This window comes from Lutra lutra, chromosome 3, assembly GCF_902655055.1.
Source record: "Lutra lutra chromosome 3, mLutLut1.2, whole genome shotgun sequence".
NCBI lineage: Eukaryota > Metazoa > Chordata > Mammalia > Carnivora > Mustelidae > Lutra > Lutra lutra.
In genome coordinates this window covers 9,355,882-9,374,918 of record NC_062280.1, presented here as the reverse complement: position 1 = coordinate 9,374,918, position 19,037 = coordinate 9,355,882, and the positions used below count along the sequence as shown (strand labels likewise).

Sequence of the window (19,037 nt, the reverse complement as noted above, 5' to 3'; positions counted from 1 at the left end):
ATTTTTTAAGGTTTTTTTTTTAAGTTTCTGTATCAACACAGAGAAATATTTAAACGTATATATTGCATGTAATACATAGTTATCATTTTTTAGACAAGCTAGGGTTCTTCATCCTACCTTCAGCATTTAGGCTTCTAAATTGTGGTGTATGAGGTGCCTGGGTGACTTAGTCAGTTAAGCATCTGGCTCTTGATTTTGGCTCAGGTCATGAACTCAGGGTCCTAGGATGGAGCCCTGCATCAGGCTCCGTGCTAAGCAGGGAGTCTGCTTAAGATTCTCTTTCTCCCTCTCCCTCTGCCCCTCCAGCCCCAACCACAAATGCAATAAGGAAACTCCAGTGCTTTTACCTGCCCTGTGTTGGACTCATTTGCAGATCGATGAAATCAACGTCTACGGGAACACGGCCCTCCACCTGGCCTGCTACAATGGGCAGGATGCAGTGGTGAACGAGCTGACGGACTACGGTGCTAACGTGAACCAGCCCAACCACAGCGGGTTCACCCCTTTGCATTTTGCTGCTGCCTCCACACACGGTGCTTTGTGTCTTGAACTATTAGTAAACAACGGGGCAGATGTTAACATCCAGGTATGACACTCTTCAGCTCTCTCTCTGCTAGATACCTCTGCATTGAGCCTCCGTTTGAGCAAAATCAACTCTTATAAATGGGGTCCTATTTTAGAATCGGAACTCTTAGTACCTTGACCTCCACAGCCTTGTCCTATATTGGCATGCTACGGAGACGGAGCTGTGTTGTTACTGCAGAAGTAGTAGGACCTGCTGGAAGGCCCTGGGAGGTTCTAGCCACATGCTTTGGTAGCTTAGTGAATGTTCTGGAGCAAATACAGGTTCCCTGGGATGTTGATGTGACCTAGTTTCTAACACTGAGGTGGATGTTGAGCTGATATGGCAGAGCTGCTGAGAATACAAAGAAAAGCCTAATCCGATAATGTCAGGTCTGTTCCAGCTGTGGCACGGCCCACCAAGGAGTTTCTCAGATACTTTGCAATAGTAAACCGTAGGCAGTGACTGTAGTAGTGTAACATGGACCTAATAGTGGTCAACCGGTCCTGATAGTCTTTATGCAGCAAACCGACCGAGGACTATCTAGCACCCTATGTTTGGTTCTGAGGGAGAACTCCAAGATGAGGTATGAGCTCTGCTCTCAAGGAGTTTACCGTATGGTAAGGAAATAGTGAACTCAGATTCTCATACGATGAGAGAGAACGTGATGAGTGGCACGAGAGAGTAACAGAATATTGCAAGCGCTTCCTGCTCGGGGATCAAAAACGAAGATTGCTTTTGAGGTAAGAGTCAGGAGATTGATACCAGTTGAGATGAGGAGAGAGAGAGAGAATCTGAGAGAGGGCATTCCAGATAGAGAGAACCACATGAACAAAGGGTTTGGGAGTTCCAGATAGGAAACACTCTGGGTCAACTCTAGGCTTGTAGTTAGCTCCATGTAACAGATAACCGAGAGGAACTTATGCACGGCCCTCACCATCCAGGTTCCATCACTTTGAGCGCATTTAGATTGTAACGGGATCTCCGCATGTGCTCAAAGGACTTCGTACTCATCCTCAGCTTCCCTTCTCCCCGGCACACAGGAATCCAGGTCCTGGTGTATTCTGCCTCTCTTTTTGAAAAATGATTCTTCCTGAGATTTAATTTTAAGAATATCGGGTCAATCCATTTTAAGGACCTTCCCTATTCACTACTAAAATCTTTTTACATTTTTTCTTATAATTTCTAATAGTGGGGAAATAGGAGACAAATATTCAGAATGATGATTTATTGAGCTTGAAGGGAGCAGAAATTGTATGAAAGAAAGGAGCCAGGAACAAGCTGAAATGTGACCGGACCAAGGAAGAAGGCTTGCCAGCTGGCTGAGGAGTTTGGGCTTCTATACGCTACAGGGACCACTAGTCACTGTAGGGGTCATGTGATCCAAACTGAGCATTAGAAATAGTAATCCAGGGATGCCTGGGTGGCTCAGTTGGTTAAGCAGCTGCCTTCGGCTCAGGTCATGATCCCAGCATCCTGGGATCGAGTCCCACATTGGGCTCCTTGCTCGGCGGGGAGCCTGTTTCTCCCTCTGCCTCTGCCTGCCTCTCTGTCTGCCTATGCTCGCTCTCTCTCCCTCTCTCTCTGACAAATAAATAAAATCTTAAAAAAAAAAATAGTAGTCCAGTCACAGAATACCAGAGACGAAAACAGGAAGGAAAAAAATTATATATATGATGACATAAACATTTTAAATGTTTATGTGGCAAAACAAAACAAAACAAACTAAAAATAACAAACCCTAACATATACAAAATTGAAAGAGAAACAATTCAGAGAAATTTTTCTACATTATACATGATGAGCAAAGAGTTCATGTATTTAATATATAGAGAGCTCATAAAAGCCAGTAAGATAAAATCTGATAACATACTAGAAAATGTGTGTAAAGGCAGGTCGTGAAAGAGAAAACAATATCCATTAAACCTATGAAAAATATTCTGTATCATTAGTAATTAGAAAAGTGCAAACTAATGCACAAGTATATTTCCTTTTAAGATTTGCAAATATGAAAAAGACTAGTAATACCTACTGTTATCATTGAAAAAATTAATATTCAACAAGTAAATATCTAATTTTTTAATTTTAAAAAAGTTATGTGTCTGGATTATACACATAGAAAGAGAAAAGCACTTGGAATATATACCAGTATATGATCATTGTGGGGAGGGAAAATTATGATTTGAATTTTTTGTTTCATTTTTATGTATTTGTTTTAATCTTCTGATAGTGATACATAAGATGTGTTATTTTTATATCCAGATGAAGAAAAAACATTTTATTTTTATAAAAAGAAAATTCAGGTAGACAGAGGACAATTAGAGAATAACTGGGAAGTTAGTAAAACTTATCTAGTAAGAGGTACTGAGGACAGGGGAGGGGGACAGCCAACAGAAGAGATAGGCATTGTAGAAAGAAAATGAAATTTGGTTGGGTGGGAGTTGGAAGAGTTGAAGACAAGGGTAAGAGCTGAAACCTGGTTCAGAGGTGACAGAGCATCTCTAAGGATTGGGTTCTGAGACTAGGGTGCCCGGATGGCAATCCTAGCCTTGACGTTCAGGAGCTATATAATCAGAAGCAACCTCTCTGGGTGCCTGTTTATCTGTAAAATTTGGGAAACAGTAGCATCTTCTTCATGGAACCGCTGTGAGGATTAAACCAGTTATCTCATATAAATTACTTAGAATGGTTCCTGCCATGTGGCAAGCACTCAGGAAATGATTATTGTTGTTACGAGGGACATCAGGAGAAGGACTCAGCTTATTAGGTTAAACAGTTAAGTTGTTGAGAAGGTGATTTTGAGCCTTTGGTGCCACCAGTCTGAGAAAACCAGTGATGGAGCATGCCATCCTCCTGCGTTGGGACAGCAGAAGACAATAGAAGAAAAAAACTTAGGCTCCCTTGTTCACATAGAGGTGATAGATGTTAGAGGCTGGAAAACGGTGAGGTCACCCAAGGAGATAGTACGTCATAGCATGAGTAGAGAAAGGGATGGAGGATGCCAGGATCCCTTTAGTCTTAGGATCGGGAGGAGGAGGCAGAGCCAGAAACGGATGAAAAAAGAAGAGTTAGAGAAAATAGAAAGGAGTTGGAGGGGAGCATGATGTCTTCGTGGAGGTAGGCAGAAATGAAGAAATAGAATATTTAAAGAGAATTTGAGTTCCATATCTTGTAAGTGGAGCCCATCCAAGTCCTAAATGGGGGTAAGGGAAGGCCTAAGGGGACATGAAAGAGACCAGGAACTGTAACCCAAGGTGGGAAGAGTCATCGTATGGTATTGAAGTCATGGAGGACGGTGGTGAGAAGGCAGGAGGTTAACAGGTGGCTGAACTGGCAGTGTTCCCAAAACTTGTGACACTTGTATTGCTGTTCTGGTATCTGAATGACATCCTTCAATTCTCCAAAGAAAGGAAAATTATTACTGAAGTTAAATAAAGTAGCTCTTGTCACCAAACTTCACTAAATTAATTCAGGGGGTTGTCTGATGCTCTCCATTCCCCTTTTAAAGCATGCCAACTGATGTGCTCAGTGTGCCTGCCAGCAAGGCTAGAAGGCCACGTCTGGAGCACCTGCCTACTCTCCCCAGTTAACTGACTGGTGCTCAGTTCAGAGTAGTTCAGGGACTCCAACGCTATATGGAGTTTATGGCAGTTTATGGCAGTCTTGTCCTCCATAAAATGGACCTGGAAAGCATGACTTCTTAATTTTAGTAATTAATTCCCCCCATAGACTGCTAATCATCAATAGAATATGAGAAATACCTTTTTAGAAATCTGAGACTTAGGTTTATGTATTATCTGATCTGAATGAATGGGGCTTTGGTTAAAAATGAGCCTTCTCCCTCGGTCTCCTTTCATCTCCTCTGTTTACATCCTCCGGCTTCCTTCTCTCAAATCCTCCTTCACGATTCACTCTGGAGGCACGGATCGTCTAACATTTCCGTAGAGCCATTTTGTCTGACTCTGGAGGTAGTTTTCTAATTGAAGTTGTTATCTCTCTGGACCACATTGCTCCTTGGATTTTGAAAGTGTTTGTAGATTGCAAGACAATTTGTATTTGTTTAGATTTTCTGAAGTTTGGGGGAAATAACATTTTGAAACGTAGCCAGTAGCCACCCACATAATCGCTTTATTTTCCTCCATCCTCACAAAATACTAAAAGCGATGTCTTCATGGACAAGTACAAGATGATGGAGAGAAAAGGAAGGATACCATGTCCTGAGCACATTTTACAATCCTCTGTTTTCCTTAGACTGGCCATGGCCCCGTCTGTCTTTGTAGTAATGGTGGTTTAATTGTGATAAATAATAAAGACACAATACTTCAGGCAATACTCCATTGAAGGTTCACTTGTATTTCACAAATAGAAAGAGCATGAGAAGATACAAAATAATTTTTCTCCTCCATTACAGACTACGTTGTAATTCCAGTAGCATCCCAAAGCTCTTTTTAGAAGCATTCAAAATGTTAAAGAAGGCACTACATACATAGCTATTCCAAATACTACTTAGATGGATTCAGAATTACCCTTACCTGGTTGCCTACCTCCAACATTCAGACCGCCCATGGTCTGAATCCTTTCCTGCCTCTGGGCCCGTAGGCTGTGTAGCCCTCAGACACTGGGGCTGAAGTCTATCGCACATCTCCTGGAGTGAACCAGCTCCCTTCTTTATATGTACCAGGTCCAAACTATAGAATGACTTGCACTGCAGAGCTCAAAGGTGAGAACTAGAACAGACAAGAGAAGAAAGCAGTGATAAGGACATTATGATTAGAACTTTGGAGAGCTTGTGAGGGAACGGGAGAGGAATGAATGAGAACCAACCAGTACCATCTATGGCCTTTAGAGCGATTTAAAAAATTAAACTGTGTATGGCTTTTTGAAAATTAGGGTTTTAGATTGCTCTTCCCTTGAATTAGGAAGCCCTTTTGGGTTTCTGGCACATTCCCCCTGACTTAGCCTGCCAGCTGGCCTTGATGTTGTTTTATAGAGGCTCTGTTGCCTTCTAGTCGGGCCATTGAGCTGTGTGACTCCCAGAGACACATGCCACAGACAACACGATGCTTCAAGTTCCTGGGTGGTAGCAACGTGTATGAGTTTAGGGAAGGTTTGGGGGATGTTGGAGGATGAGGAAAGAAGATATTTGGTGTGGAAGACGTGATGGATTTCTGAGGAGAATGGTGGTCAAGGAAATTGAAACACTCCATTTAGTTCAAGGATTAATCTTCCTGCTGAAATTTGCCCTGAAAGACTACTGATATTCATAAAATATTCTCAGTCTTTTTTAGTTTTCTTTCATGACCATGGCTGAACTGTGCCTAAGTCAATAGAAGGGCTTCTTGCATAATTAAAAAAAAATCTCAAAAAACCAAAATTTTCTGAGCCCTAACTCTGATGGGAAAATGAGTCCAAAAATAGGAAAGAGACTAGAAATTAAGAAAAGAATCTTATAACAGCAAAGCTTTGAATGAGTGGAAGAACTGAGCATATCCTCTCTTTTGACAATGCAAGGGATATCTTATCCTTGTCTGAAGTTCTTAAAATAGCACTAACAGCAAGTCCCCCCCTCCATGTGACAAATTTCTCAGGCAGATAATGAAACTCTGTAGTATCCCTAGTCTCACCCTGAATATCCTGAGTTCTAACTTGTAAAGACTAAATGAAAAGTATTATCCTTTGACCTTCATTAGTTTCCAGCGGCTTTTTACATTCAAACCATGTAAGCACAATTGTTCCAAAATGGCTCCGTGATATTCTCAACGCTTCCTGTCCCCACCTCCCCCACCTTCTGCCACCATATCCCTCGGGGGAAAAAAAATCAGCTCAGGGCTGGACTCCGAGGTAGATGAACCCAGGCAAAGGTACATCTGATATAGCTGTTCTTTGTATTTTTTTTTTCACTTTTATTTATTTATTTTTTTAATACTTCTTTTTTTTTCCAGCATAACAGTATTCATTATTTTTGCACCACACCCAGTGCTCCATGCAATCTGTGCCCTCTACAATACCCACCACCTGGTGCCCCCAACCTCCCACCCCCCACCCCTTGTTCTTTGTATTTTACCAAAATTTGGTCGTCTGTTTATTTGTCCCTTTACCAAAGGCACAGGCACTCCACGGGAGACAAGGGCACGGTGTTGCTACCCCCGAGATGGAACCAGCTTTGTCAACTGCGCACCACGGAACCTGGTTGCTTCTGTGGCTTTCGGGCTGCAATTTAGGGAGTTACCACCAAGCTGGTGGTTATTCCCCGGTAAAGCCTTTAAGCCATTTTCCAGTCATGGAAATCTTCTTAGCTAAATATTTATAAAGATATTACCTAAGCACTGAAATATTTATGGCTTTATGTATATATTTAACTAAGAGCTAATTAGTGATGTTTTTCGATTAAATTTAAGGGAAAATATTGGAGCAAAATTTAAAGAAATAGCACCACCTAGGGACAGATTAACGTCAACTCGGCGATTTCTGTAATTGTGTCCCTGTCCTCTTGGTTGCTGCTCCTTTCTCTCTAAAATACCCTTTCGGTAAAGCTTCAAGCTTACTTCCATCTTCCTTTTTCAATCTTTTCTGACTCTGGTTATAATCATAGTAGATGAGAAAAGATCCTGTTTTCCCCCCATCTACCTGGTGCCTTTTCATTGTAAAGATTATTTTTCAATCGATGCACTTACCGTTCTGATGCACTCTTTCCTTGGCAAAGATTGTGCATGTTTCCTTTCTTCCTTTCTAAGGAACAGACTTACAGGCTGTAATAAAAATTCTTCTGCTACACCCTTGTGGTTTTATTAGCTATTCAGGCCCCCTCCGTCTAGCAGTGGCTCCTAAACTGTAACGTGCTGTGCAGGTTAGAAATGGGGATCCCTTTGTCCCCGCTGGGACTCAGTGGTCTGGGTCAGGGCACAGAACTCACATCTCTGGCAAGAACCCCAGGTGGTTTAGACACAGTCAGTCTTTGGTTCACTCTGAGAAATACCGATTCAAATGATTCTTTGTTCCCATTGTGAAGTTTTTAAAACAAAGAGTCATTTTTTAAATGTATTTTCAGGTTGCTATGTTTTCCTTTTTAAAATTAAAGTATTGTCTTACTTGAGTCTAGTTGACATACAGTGTTTTCGGTGTACAGTACGTCAGTTTCAGGTGTATAACGTAGTGGTTCACTTTCTCTAGATGTTGCGTTCAGCTCACCGCAAGTGTAGCTCCCACCCGTCACCACACAACGCTGTTGCAATGTTGTTGCCTCCATTCCCTGTGCTGTGCCTTTTATACCCATGACTTATTCCCTAACTGGAAGCTTGTGTCTCCTACTCCCCTTCACCCATGTTGCCCAACTCCCTACCCTCTTTCCTCTGGCAACTGTCAGTTTGTTCTCTGTATTTATGAGTCTGTTTCTGTTTTTTATTTTATTTGTTTATTCATTTGTTTTGTTTTTTAGATTATGCATATGAGTGAAATCCTATGGTATTTGTCTTTCTTTGTCGGACTTATTTCACCCTCCAGGTCCATCCATGTTGTCACAAGTGGCAAGATCTCATCCTTTGTATGGCTGCATAATATTCCTCTGTGTGTGTGTGTGTGTGTGTGTGTGTGTGTGTGTGTGTGTGTCTGCACACTACATCTTCCTTATCCATTCATCTGTCAGTGGACACGCAGTTTGCTCCCATGTCTCGGCTATTATGAACAACGCTACACTAAACATAGGGTTGCATGTATGTTTTCGAATTTGTGTTTTCATTTTCTTTGGGTAGATACCCAGTAGTGGAATTACTACATCATATGGTATTTCTATTTTTGAATTTTTGAGGAATTTCCACCCTCTTTTCCACAGCGGCTGTAATAGTTTATGTCCCCACCAATGGTGCATTTTAAAGCACAGGTGTATGGGTTTCATTACAAAAATAAACTTGCCTTTTTGAAATCTCATGTCTAACCTTAGACTTTGGAAAATGTTTCTCCTGCGAGTTATAAAAAGAATAGCTACATCTATTTCTTTTTTTTTTTTCCCTTCCATTAACAGTATCTGAATGAAAGGATACATTCTGTCTATGGGGGATACTTAATACTTTCTTTTGGGTATTACTATTTTTAGACGCAATTCTGTAAATAACTTTCTTAACAAATGTGTAAGACTTTAGTATTTGGTATAATGATGATCAGTCTATAGATTCCATTCATTTTTCATGTTTTGGCTTAATCTGTATCAGGGAGTTCTATCATTTATGTTTTAGATAATAAAGAGATGTATAAATTCAGCACATTCCCGGGTGATCATTAAAATGGCCATTTGCTAAACCATTGTATGTCTTAATCTTACGATTTCTAATGACTTAATTGAAGCAAACATTTCTGTTTTGGAACAACCAGAAGTGTCGTTTTCTTTGGAATCAGAACGTAGGGAGTGGTGGAATATTCCAGGTCGGTTCTGAGGGCTGCAGTCATTCACAGCAGCTCAGTCAACTGTAGGTCAGACAGGGCCAAGCCAGGTAGCACATCATTTGTCTTTTCTCATGTACTTTAGACAAAATTTGAAAAAAAAAATGCCTTGAAACCATCTTCATTGGTAGATCGCAAGAGAGAAAAAAGCGTTTTGGATGATTGCTTCCATTTGAAACAGGATAGTTTAAAAATTGTCGGTGTAACGAGAAATTTCACATCTCTTCTCTAAAGTAATTTTCACTTCTCTAAGCTTCTTTACAATGAGATGTTATGCAGTAACTTGAGATAATATATATGCTTTTTGTTTTGCTTTCAAAATTATCTTTTTGCCTTTTGTCAGTTTCTATTAGACTTTTTAAAAAAAAATCTGAATTCACCTTTTTTTTTTTTCCCCAGAGCATCAGCAGTAGTATCCATAGGGACATTTTAGACTGACGTCACTGATCCATTGTTTTTCTCCCCCTCATTTTTTAGAGTAAAGATGGCAAAAGTCCACTGCACATGACAGCTGTCCATGGAAGGTTCACACGGTCGCAAACCCTCATTCAGAATGGTAAGAGAGACCCTTCCGCAGCATTGTTCTTTGTTGGACAGTATCCTGATCTGAGTGGGGCTGTCAGTTATCTGAACATCAAAGATGGTGCTCTATACTAGATGATGGTCGGATTTATTAAGCTGAGATTTACACCATCCTTTGATGCACTTTGCTAAAAGTTCTTTATCAGACATCATCCCCATCCAGCTTAGAAGTGAGAACATAAAGCCACTGTTTCTCGGTTAATTCCTAGTCAGTCAAAGAACATATGATTTTGAAACTGGAAATGATGCACTTCTATGGGCTCAAGATCCTGCACTTTTCACTCTGAAACTAATACAAATAACTATCATACATTTGCTAGCAGCAAATCTGAATTATTTCTAAGTTCTACAATTCACCATTGTTTTCTAAGTTAAAACTCTTTAAGCTACTTGGGCAAAGGTAGAGAAAACGAGGTGAGTCAGAGGAAAAGGAGTTAAGTGCATGATATAAAAGATGATAAAGTCACAGGCTTGATAGAGACCTTGGAAAGCCACATAATCTAGTAATTTTCCAGGCTGATGACAAGGGTATGCTTGAGCCACTGGGTTGTCTCTATAGCTACAGAACTAGGGAGTGTCACTTCACATGATGCTTCTTAAGGCTGTTATGGGTCATCTCCAGCATCTGTGAGTGGATTGACCTTGACCACACAGCTACTGCTTTCTTAGCAAATCTTAGAGACAATTAAAAGCAAGAACAAAACAAAATAGAAAAACACGTAGGTTAATCCAGATTTTATGCTGACATTCCAAGTTCAGCAATTTCTGAACTATCTTTAGTTGACCCTCATTTGTACTTCTCAAAATTCTGGCGTTAGTCAATTTCTTGGACCTGCCTTTTTCTCTTTTATAAGGATTTTGGACAAATTGTTAGTGATACTGTGTTACGTCCTCGGCACTCAAGTCATAAAACCAAAAAGTTACTTGACATTTGATGGAAGATCCACCAGGGAAATTATGCTTAGGAAGCAGAACATCTGCAGCAAAGCAAAGGAAATTTATAGGCATTTCAGTGCAACTGTAGGGGACAATCAATCCTGACCAGTTTCCAATGAGCAAAGGAAGGTAAAATGAAAATTAACTGCACAACACCCATTAATTCTAATTTGAAATACATGGAAAGTGTTTGACATTCACTTTATTGAAGGGGCCCCTCTAATTGTTTTGTTTTGGTTGAAGTAAACAAAGGGAGATGGGGAGCGACCTTAGAGGCTCCCTCCTCACACTTTCCTCTTCCCATATAATTCTCAACTGTTTTGTTTTCAGAAACAGTGTCCACTGGCTAAAAAAATCAGTAAAACTAGGGAGATAGTTGGTATCTATTTTTTAAAAATTTAGTGTGAATGTAGTCAGTGGGCTTACCTCTGTGGTATAAAAGCTTTGCCCCCTCCTAAAGCATATTCGAGCACCAGCGGTCAGATCAGAGAAAGAGCAAGTTTCTGCTTGTAAACAGTGCCTCCCTCTGGCCGGACCACCCTGGCCACCTCCCCTGAATCGAGGCCATGACCCATCTCCCCGTGTGAAGCTAGTATGTGATAACGGTCTGGGGATGCTGCTGGCTGCTTTGACCTCTCCAAAAGCCATTCCTGTGGACCCGAAAGACTCCCTTGCCCTCTCTGGACACCGTTACAGGCTTTTGAGTTGGGATGAGATCTGAAAGAGAACCACCTCTTGTCCTCGGCGATCAAACGGCTCATTTCAGAGCTTCATTCTTGGATGCCCTGGCACCTTCCTTGGGGGTCAGGTGGAGTCCAGGGGCCCAAAATGACGAGACACAGTGGCCGTACTGTGCAGCCCCTTATATGTAATGATGAAGCTAACATTGATTGAGGGTCCACCCTGTGCCAGGCATTTGGGTAAGCGCTCCCCGTAAATCCATGAGAAAGAGGTGCTGTTGTCGTCTCCATTTCAAAGGGAGGGAAACTGAGGCAGGGAGGCAGTTGCTTCCATCAGGATACATGGCAGGTATGTGGAGGAACAGGAATTGAAACAGTCTAACCTCAGAGACTGAACTTTCAACCACCACACTTACAAATGCGTTCTCTGAGTGAACAATGGCATGTTTAAACAAATTGTTTTTCAAAAGATTTTATTTATGTATTGGTCAGAGAGAGAGAGTGTGTGCACACACAAGCAGGGGAAGTGTCAGGCAGAGGGAGAGGGAGAAGCGGGGTGCGGGGCTCCATCCCAGGACCCTGGCATCATGATCTGAGCTGAAGGCAAATGCTTAACTGACTGAGCCACGCAGGCACTAATAAAAAAGTGTTTTCTAACCTGGGTTTTATTTACTTTACGAGTCATTTATATGTAGACTAGAGTCATCCCTGTAGAAGGATGACCTGCCATTCTCTTCTCTCCGCTGACTGTTCTTTGCATGCATTACATGTGAGAACTCTGAGTTCTTCCATTTGACATTTTAAAAAACGCCCTTAGGGAGAAGAGTGGAAAGCTCTTTTCTTTCCTCCTATTTGTTAGCTCCTTCTGGGAAAAACCCAGAGGCTCACACCCCCGGACCTGGTTTCTGTCCTCCAGAGTGGGTCAGTGCACAACAGGACTGTGAAAGCCGGTCCCACGTGGGGACATCGGTTGGCTCCCTGAACCGACAGAGCACGCTACTGAGGAACATTCTTTGTGTTTATTTGTTTTGTGAAATCACCCTGGTGTTAGGACTTTGTATGACATTTCTCTGCTTCCCTGACTGTTCTCTATTCAGGGTTACTAGGTCTTCATAATAACTTTTTCCAGAATCATTTAGCGTGGGTAAGACAATTGCCAAAAAAGAACAAGAAAAGAAACAGACAAAGAAACAAATAAACAAACAACAACAACAACAAAAAACCAGACACACACACACACCTCTTTTATTTTTGAAGATAGTGAGCAAAGACCACCTCTGTGTTCATTCACGTTGTTTGTTGTCTGAAGCTGGTTTGTGGCAGCCAGAGTGGGAAAGAGCTGAAAATGTGATGGCTTCAGGCCTTTGATCCAGCCCTTCCCCCTTGGCCGCTGCCTCCGATGCTGTCCAGCAGGTTACCGGAGTTCAAAAATGATGTTTCACAGAAGCTTTAAAAATAGAGTTTGAGGGGCGCCTGGGTGGCTCAGTGGGTTGGGCCGCTGCCTTCGGGTCGGGTCATGATCTCAGGGTCCTGGGATCGAGCCCCGCATCGGGCTCTCTGCTTGGCGGGGAGCCTGCTTCCTCCTCTCTCTCTGCCTGCCTCTCTGCCTGCTTGTGATCTCTCTCTGTCAAATAGATGAATAAAATCTTTAAAAAAAAAAAAAAAATAGAGTTTGAAAAGGAAGAGTCCAGTGATAGGCTAGGATGATTCATTGCGAGATTTTCGACCTTTTGGCTCAGAGTGTTTCCAAAGCAGTTTAATAAGATGACCATTTTTGTCTGTGCAGGGAAAACTAACTTCGGATGAATGTTTAGATAATGCTGCATAAATTACACCTTCCAACATGCTTTGCATACTTTTAAACTCATAAATGTTGATTTTCCTCACTAGTTGTCAATAATCAAGTACCGAAGTTTAACTTGCAAGCTGCAAATGAGCAGTAAAGATACTTAATTTGCATGTCAGGCAAATCTTAAAGATTTTCAAGTGAAAATGGAAAGGTTTAAGGAATGACTGCAAAATAGAAACGCATTCATCTGGAGGTCCTGCGCTAGTATAAAACATATTTCTGAATAACAAATACTGTCTCTCTCTTACTTGTCCGCTTGCTATGATGTTTCTCTGAAACATATTTTAAATGTTGACAAAAGCATATGTGCAAGATAATTAAATATATTTGTACAGTTTTAAATGGACTTATGAGGGGCACCTGGGTGGCTCAGTCAGTTCAGCGTCTGACTGTTAATTTCAGCTCAGGTCATGACCTCAGGGTCATGGGTTCAAGCCCCTGTTGCGGGGAAGCCCTACATTAGACTCTGCACTGGGCATTGAGCCTGCTTATGATTCTCTCTCTCCCTCACTCTCTGTCCCTCTCTCCATTTGCATGCTCTCCTTCTCTCTCTCTCTCTCTCTCTCTAAAAATAAATGAACAAGTAAATACATCAATAAATAAATAACAAATAAGTAAAATGTTGAAGTGACTCATGAAAGAGTAGTAACAACAAGAAGAAACTCTATCAGCTCAGCCCCTCACCTTTTCAATATTTTTTACTCTTTCCTTTCCCTACCCAATTTTTGGCATATTTGGGGCTGATCAACATGGGGGCTCTAACACGTCTTAAGATGGTTTGGTGCCTCTTAGCTGGGAAGGACGTGGAGCGCTTCAGTGTTTGTCCAGGACAGAGGTTCCTCTTGAGTCTGGAATCTGCCTCCCCTCTCTCCCAGGATCAGTTCTGGGCATGGACCATTCAAGCCGACCACTGTGGCCAGTTCATAGATAGGTACACGGACCCTGGACTGTTGTGCAGTATCCATGGAGACAGATATTGCAAATATCGTCACATGTGTCAGTTTCTTTATTGTCAGGATGTGGGGGAAGCCTTTCTCACCTCAGTGCAAAACTCTAAATCTAATAATAGAAAAGACATGAATTCCAAAAATAGGGGTTCTTTTTCAGAATAAAATAACAAAGAAAAATGAAAATCAAAGGGCGGAAATATTGGTAATATGTATTACTGATCAATGGTGAATCTCTTAATATTTTAAAAGCTCTTGAAAATCAAGGAATGAAAGACCTCCTCCCCCCCCAGCACACAAAGAAAAATGATCAAAAGTCATGAACAAATAGTTCATGGAAAAAGATAAATAGTCCTTCAGTACATGAAAAGATGCTCAATTTCCTTAATATGAGGAATGCAAATGAACACTGTACTGAAATATTACTTCTCGCCTGTCACATGGCAGGTGTTCAAAGGCTTGACTAGGCTGTGGGGAAAACGCACTCATACATTGCTTATGTGAGTAGCAAGATAGCACAGGACCTATAGGAGGAAATGTGGCAACATCGAACAAAACCACATATTCATTTCTTTGACCTAGAAATCCCCTTTTTAGGAATTTACCCTGAAGAGACCCCCCGCAACAGACAGGAAACAGTATATGCGTGAGGTTGTTCACTGCAGGACTCCCGATGATAGCAAAATGGTACTTACTACCCAAAGGCTTATTCATACCAGACCTGTGGCATAACGAGTATCTCCATGCAATAGAAAACAATAAAGTTGTACAAAAACGAGGAAGACCTCCAAGAAGTGATTTTTAGGAGTGAATTCCAGGATATATTGTTAAGTCAAAAAGAAACGGAAAAGGAAAAAGAAAGCAAGGTATAAAGAGTCCGTGTGTTTATTTTTTAAAGATTATATATTTATTTGTCAGAGAGAGAGAGAGAGCATGCACAGCAGGGGGAGTGAGAGGCAGAGGTAGAGAGAGAAGCAGGCTTCCCGTTGAGCAAGGAGCCTGATGCAGGACTCGATCCCAGGACCCTGGGATCATGACCTGAGTTGAAGGGAGCCTCTTAACTGACTGAGCCACCCAGGCATCCCACTGTGTGTTTATTTTTACAAAGAGAAACACAGAAAGCATAAACCAAAACTAATGAAAATGATTACTGTAGGATGTGGTTGAGAATGAAGTGGAAGGGATGGAAATGAGAATGAGTCTTTAAAAAAATATAATTTTAGCATAATCTCCTCCAGTCTCATCCATGTTGATGCAAGAGATTATGCTGAGTGAAATAAGTCAAGCAGAAAAAGTCAATTATCATATGGTTTCATTTATTTGTGGAACATAAGGAATAACATGGAAGACATTAGGAGAAGGAAGGGAAAAATGAAGGGGGAGCGGGAAATCAGAGGGGAGACAAACCATGAGGGACTATGGACTCCAGGCAACAAACTGAGGGCTTTAGAAGGGAGGGGGTGGGGGACGGGTGAGCCTGGTGATGGGTATTAAGGAGCGCACGGATTGCAGGGAGCACTGGGTGTTATACACAGACAATGAATCATGGAATGCTACATCAAAACCTAATGGTATACTGTATGGTGACTAACATAAGAGAGTAGAAAAATGAATAAACACTAAAAATATCATTTTGACTTCTGAAACATGTGAGTTTTTTACATACTAATAAAATTAAAAGCTGGTAAAATTTTTGAAAACAATCAAATAAGTGTAAACTATATATCGAGTTAATAATATAAGCATACAGAATAAAGAATTCAGGTAACTTTTGAACAAAGTACTACCTGTTAATGCTAAAATCCTTGCTGGGAATTTTGTTGGGAAATAGGATATTTGCACATTCTCAAAGTACCACTCACAAACTGGTTGTTAATTACAAACGGGAAAAGACATTTTACAATGGCCAGTGCTGGCAGGCCTCACCTTAACCAAATAACCAAGCCCCTTTTCTTATTGTGGTAAAATATATATAACATAAAAAGTTACCATTTTAACTGTTTTTAAGTGTGCAGTTCATGGACACTAAGTACATTCTCATTTTGTGTAACCAACACCATTGGTCCTTTCTAGAACCTTTTTCATCTTCCAAAACTGAAACTGTAGGCACTACAGTTATCAAAATTGGCATCACCCGGCGGGCTCACCCGACCTTAGTGCGTGCTGTGGAGATTCCGTGGGAAGGGCACTTCAGCTCTGGGGTGGTCGTGCCAAAATGTTCTGAGTCGAATAGAGGAAATAATCAGACAACTCTAGAATGCAGAACATGCCACACAATTCCTGGCTTGACCTCCAAAGATATCAATGACATAAGAGAGAGAGAGATGAATTAAAAAAAAAAATTAAAAAAAAATTTTAAAAAAAAAGAGAGAGAGAGATGATAGATAGATTGATTGATTGGTTGTTTTAGATTAAAGGAAACTAAAGGCACATGACAACCAAATGGTAGCAGAATCTTCTGTTGGATCTCGGATTTAAAAAACTAACAGCTATAGTGCACATTTGGGGGATAATGGGAGAAATTGGAATATATTATATATTACATAAAATTATGGTATCAACATTAAATTTCTTGCGTATACTAATAGAATTATAGTTATGTGGAAGAATCTCTTTGTTCTTAGGGGTGAAATGTCATGATTTCTAACTTTTAAATGGTTAAATAGACCAGGGCTCCTGGGTGGCTCATTTGGGTAAGCGTTTGCCTTCAGCCTAGGTCATGGTCCCAGGGAGCTTGCTCTTACCTCTGCCTGCTGCTCCCCCTGCTTGTGCTCTCTCGCTCGCTCTCTCTCTGTCTCTCTCTCTGTCTCTCTCTGTCTGTCTCCCCCTCTCTCTGACAAATAAGTAAAATCTTTTTTAAAGACCAACTGTATTAACGTACATATTTATGAAAAGGGGAGAGAAAGGAAGAAATGTAGTAAAATAAAAAGTTGGGAGAAAGAAGACAAAATAAGATGAAAATACTATATAATTAAAAGGGCCATTGATGATTAATGTAAAAGCTTTATAAATATAGATATTTCTAGTTCATAGTTATATGTTCACTCATCTTACTCTTCATATTTTAAACCAAATGGTCAAACTACATAAAGTATTTTCTTGAACTTTCTATTCTCTTTGGTCCTGATGTTTTAGTATGCAGCCTATGTAGGTCTTTAATCACGCAGATAAAATTAAAATTGTATCTTCAGAATTACATTTTATGGAATTTTATAAGTTTGTTCCTTCAGAGCAGGAATTTAGTTGTGAGATTTTGGATCCTTAAATAAGACAATATGGAAAGAGTTTTGAAAGCATATCTAATAGACTTCGCTTGATGCAGATTTAATTATACTATTATTTCAGAAGATGGTGTGTCCCCTGGAAAGGCATTCTTGTACTTCAGATCAGAGATGTACACAGAGGGGGAAAGAAGTCAACATTTGGACAACACGAGTGACTAGCATAGAATGTGGCATCTGAATCAGCCGGCATCCCTATGTCACCCCGTATTATAACCTCTCTTCCAGGCGGTGAAATTGACTGTGTGGATAAGGACGGCAACACTCCTCTCCATGTGGCTGCGAGATACGGTCATGAGCTTTTGATTAACACCTTAATAACCAGCGGAGCTGACACAGCCAAGTAGGTTACTGCGAAAACCCAGCGGGGTAATTGCCACATGTGGGAGCCCTGCCAAAGGGGGCTGCCATGCAGTGGACAGTTTCCATTTATCTAGGTTAAGGTAGATCTCTACCATTGGGCTAAATGCAAGTGAAACTTGAACTAAATTAAGTGACTTTTAGTGGCGGATGCAAGAAAGAACCAATTTTATGTTCAGCTACTTCAGAAAGAGGACATTCCAGTGCTTTTAATTAAGGAGACTTGAACTCTATTCCTAACTCTACTTTCTAACGTTCTGTTCCTTCCAGTGTTTAACGTTGGTTAGGCAGGAAAAATAAGACATGGTTGGGCAAATTCAGGGAGTACCATTGAGTAAATCTGCTACATGGGGAAGGGGGAAACCTGACCTCATTTTATACTTCCGTTCCCCAAGAATATAAGCAGATACACAAGTCGGCTACAGTGGCTGGGTGCTATGGGAAGTTTCGGAAATAAATCACCTGGTTGGTACGTTTAAGGGGCTCATAATTTTGTTAGAGGCCAAGGCCCTCTTAAGACAAAGAGCCATGCAAGAGAGTATATAATAAAGTTCTAAATGAAATAGGACTTAAGTGGCAAAGTGTTCAGTGTAGACAGTGTATGCCATAGCCTATAGACAGGAGAGAGCTCAAAGGTGGCCAGAGTTTTCAGAAAAGGCTTCAAGCAGAAGGTGAGTTGTAAGTAGGCTTTGAAGGGTAGCAATGACTTGAGTGGAGCAGAGGGTGGCAGACATCCAGAGCAGGGAGGAAAGCAGGAACAAGAGTTGAAAGAGTATAATTCCAGGATGCGCTGCCGTGAGGTAGTCTCATGTGCGGGTTGGGAGCCCAGGCTTTCATGGGCACCACATGGGCGCCAATCCAAGCCACCTTACCTGGGAGCTGTGTGACCTAGTGCCTATTGCTTAAGCTCTCTGTGCTTCCGTTTCCTCTTTTCAAAAATGGGAGTTTTGACAGTACTTGCCCACAGGTGTGTTACGAGGATTAAAGGATTTAATTACCAGTAAAGATCTCTGGTATAGGTTAAGATCAATGTGAGTATGAGTTATATAAACATATTCCCTAACATAATTAAACAAGATAATCCATGTTAAGAGCTCTTTGAAGAATGCCTAGCCCAGAGGAAGCTATCAACAGCTATTATTTTATTATTTAATAATATGCCGTAGAACCAAATTCAAGAGAGCCTTAAAGAACTGAATAGAGAGTGTAGCTGTGACCGCAGAGACCATGGGTAACAAAAACTAAGTTTTCAGGAGAGCAGTATAAGGGCACTGTAGCATTGGGAGTTCTGTTTTATTTGCCAAGTATTGTGCAACAGAACTAAAAATCTTGCTTGAGAATAAGCCAAAATTTAAATGGTCCCTGGAAGGCTCTGGTGGCTTCCAGCAACCTCCAAGGGTCCAGTCT

The 19,037-nt window shown here is 41.0% G+C and overlaps 1 protein-coding gene across 10 annotated transcripts in view; it reads left to right on the top strand.

Moving 5' to 3' along the window:
- The window catches only part of ANKRD44 (ankyrin repeat domain 44), a 323,548-nt gene that overhangs the window by 198,453 nt on the left and 106,058 nt on the right, over nt 1-19,037 (top strand). For all 10 annotated transcript variants that reach the window (XM_047720656.1, XM_047720651.1, XM_047720650.1 and 7 more), the window contains exons 8-10: nt 374-586; nt 9,473-9,551; nt 17,499-17,613. In XM_047720656.1, the coding sequence (XP_047576612.1) occupies nt 374-586; nt 9,473-9,551; nt 17,499-17,613 (407 nt within the window). The remainder of the gene's footprint in view (nt 1-373; nt 587-9,472; nt 9,552-17,498; nt 17,614-19,037) is intronic.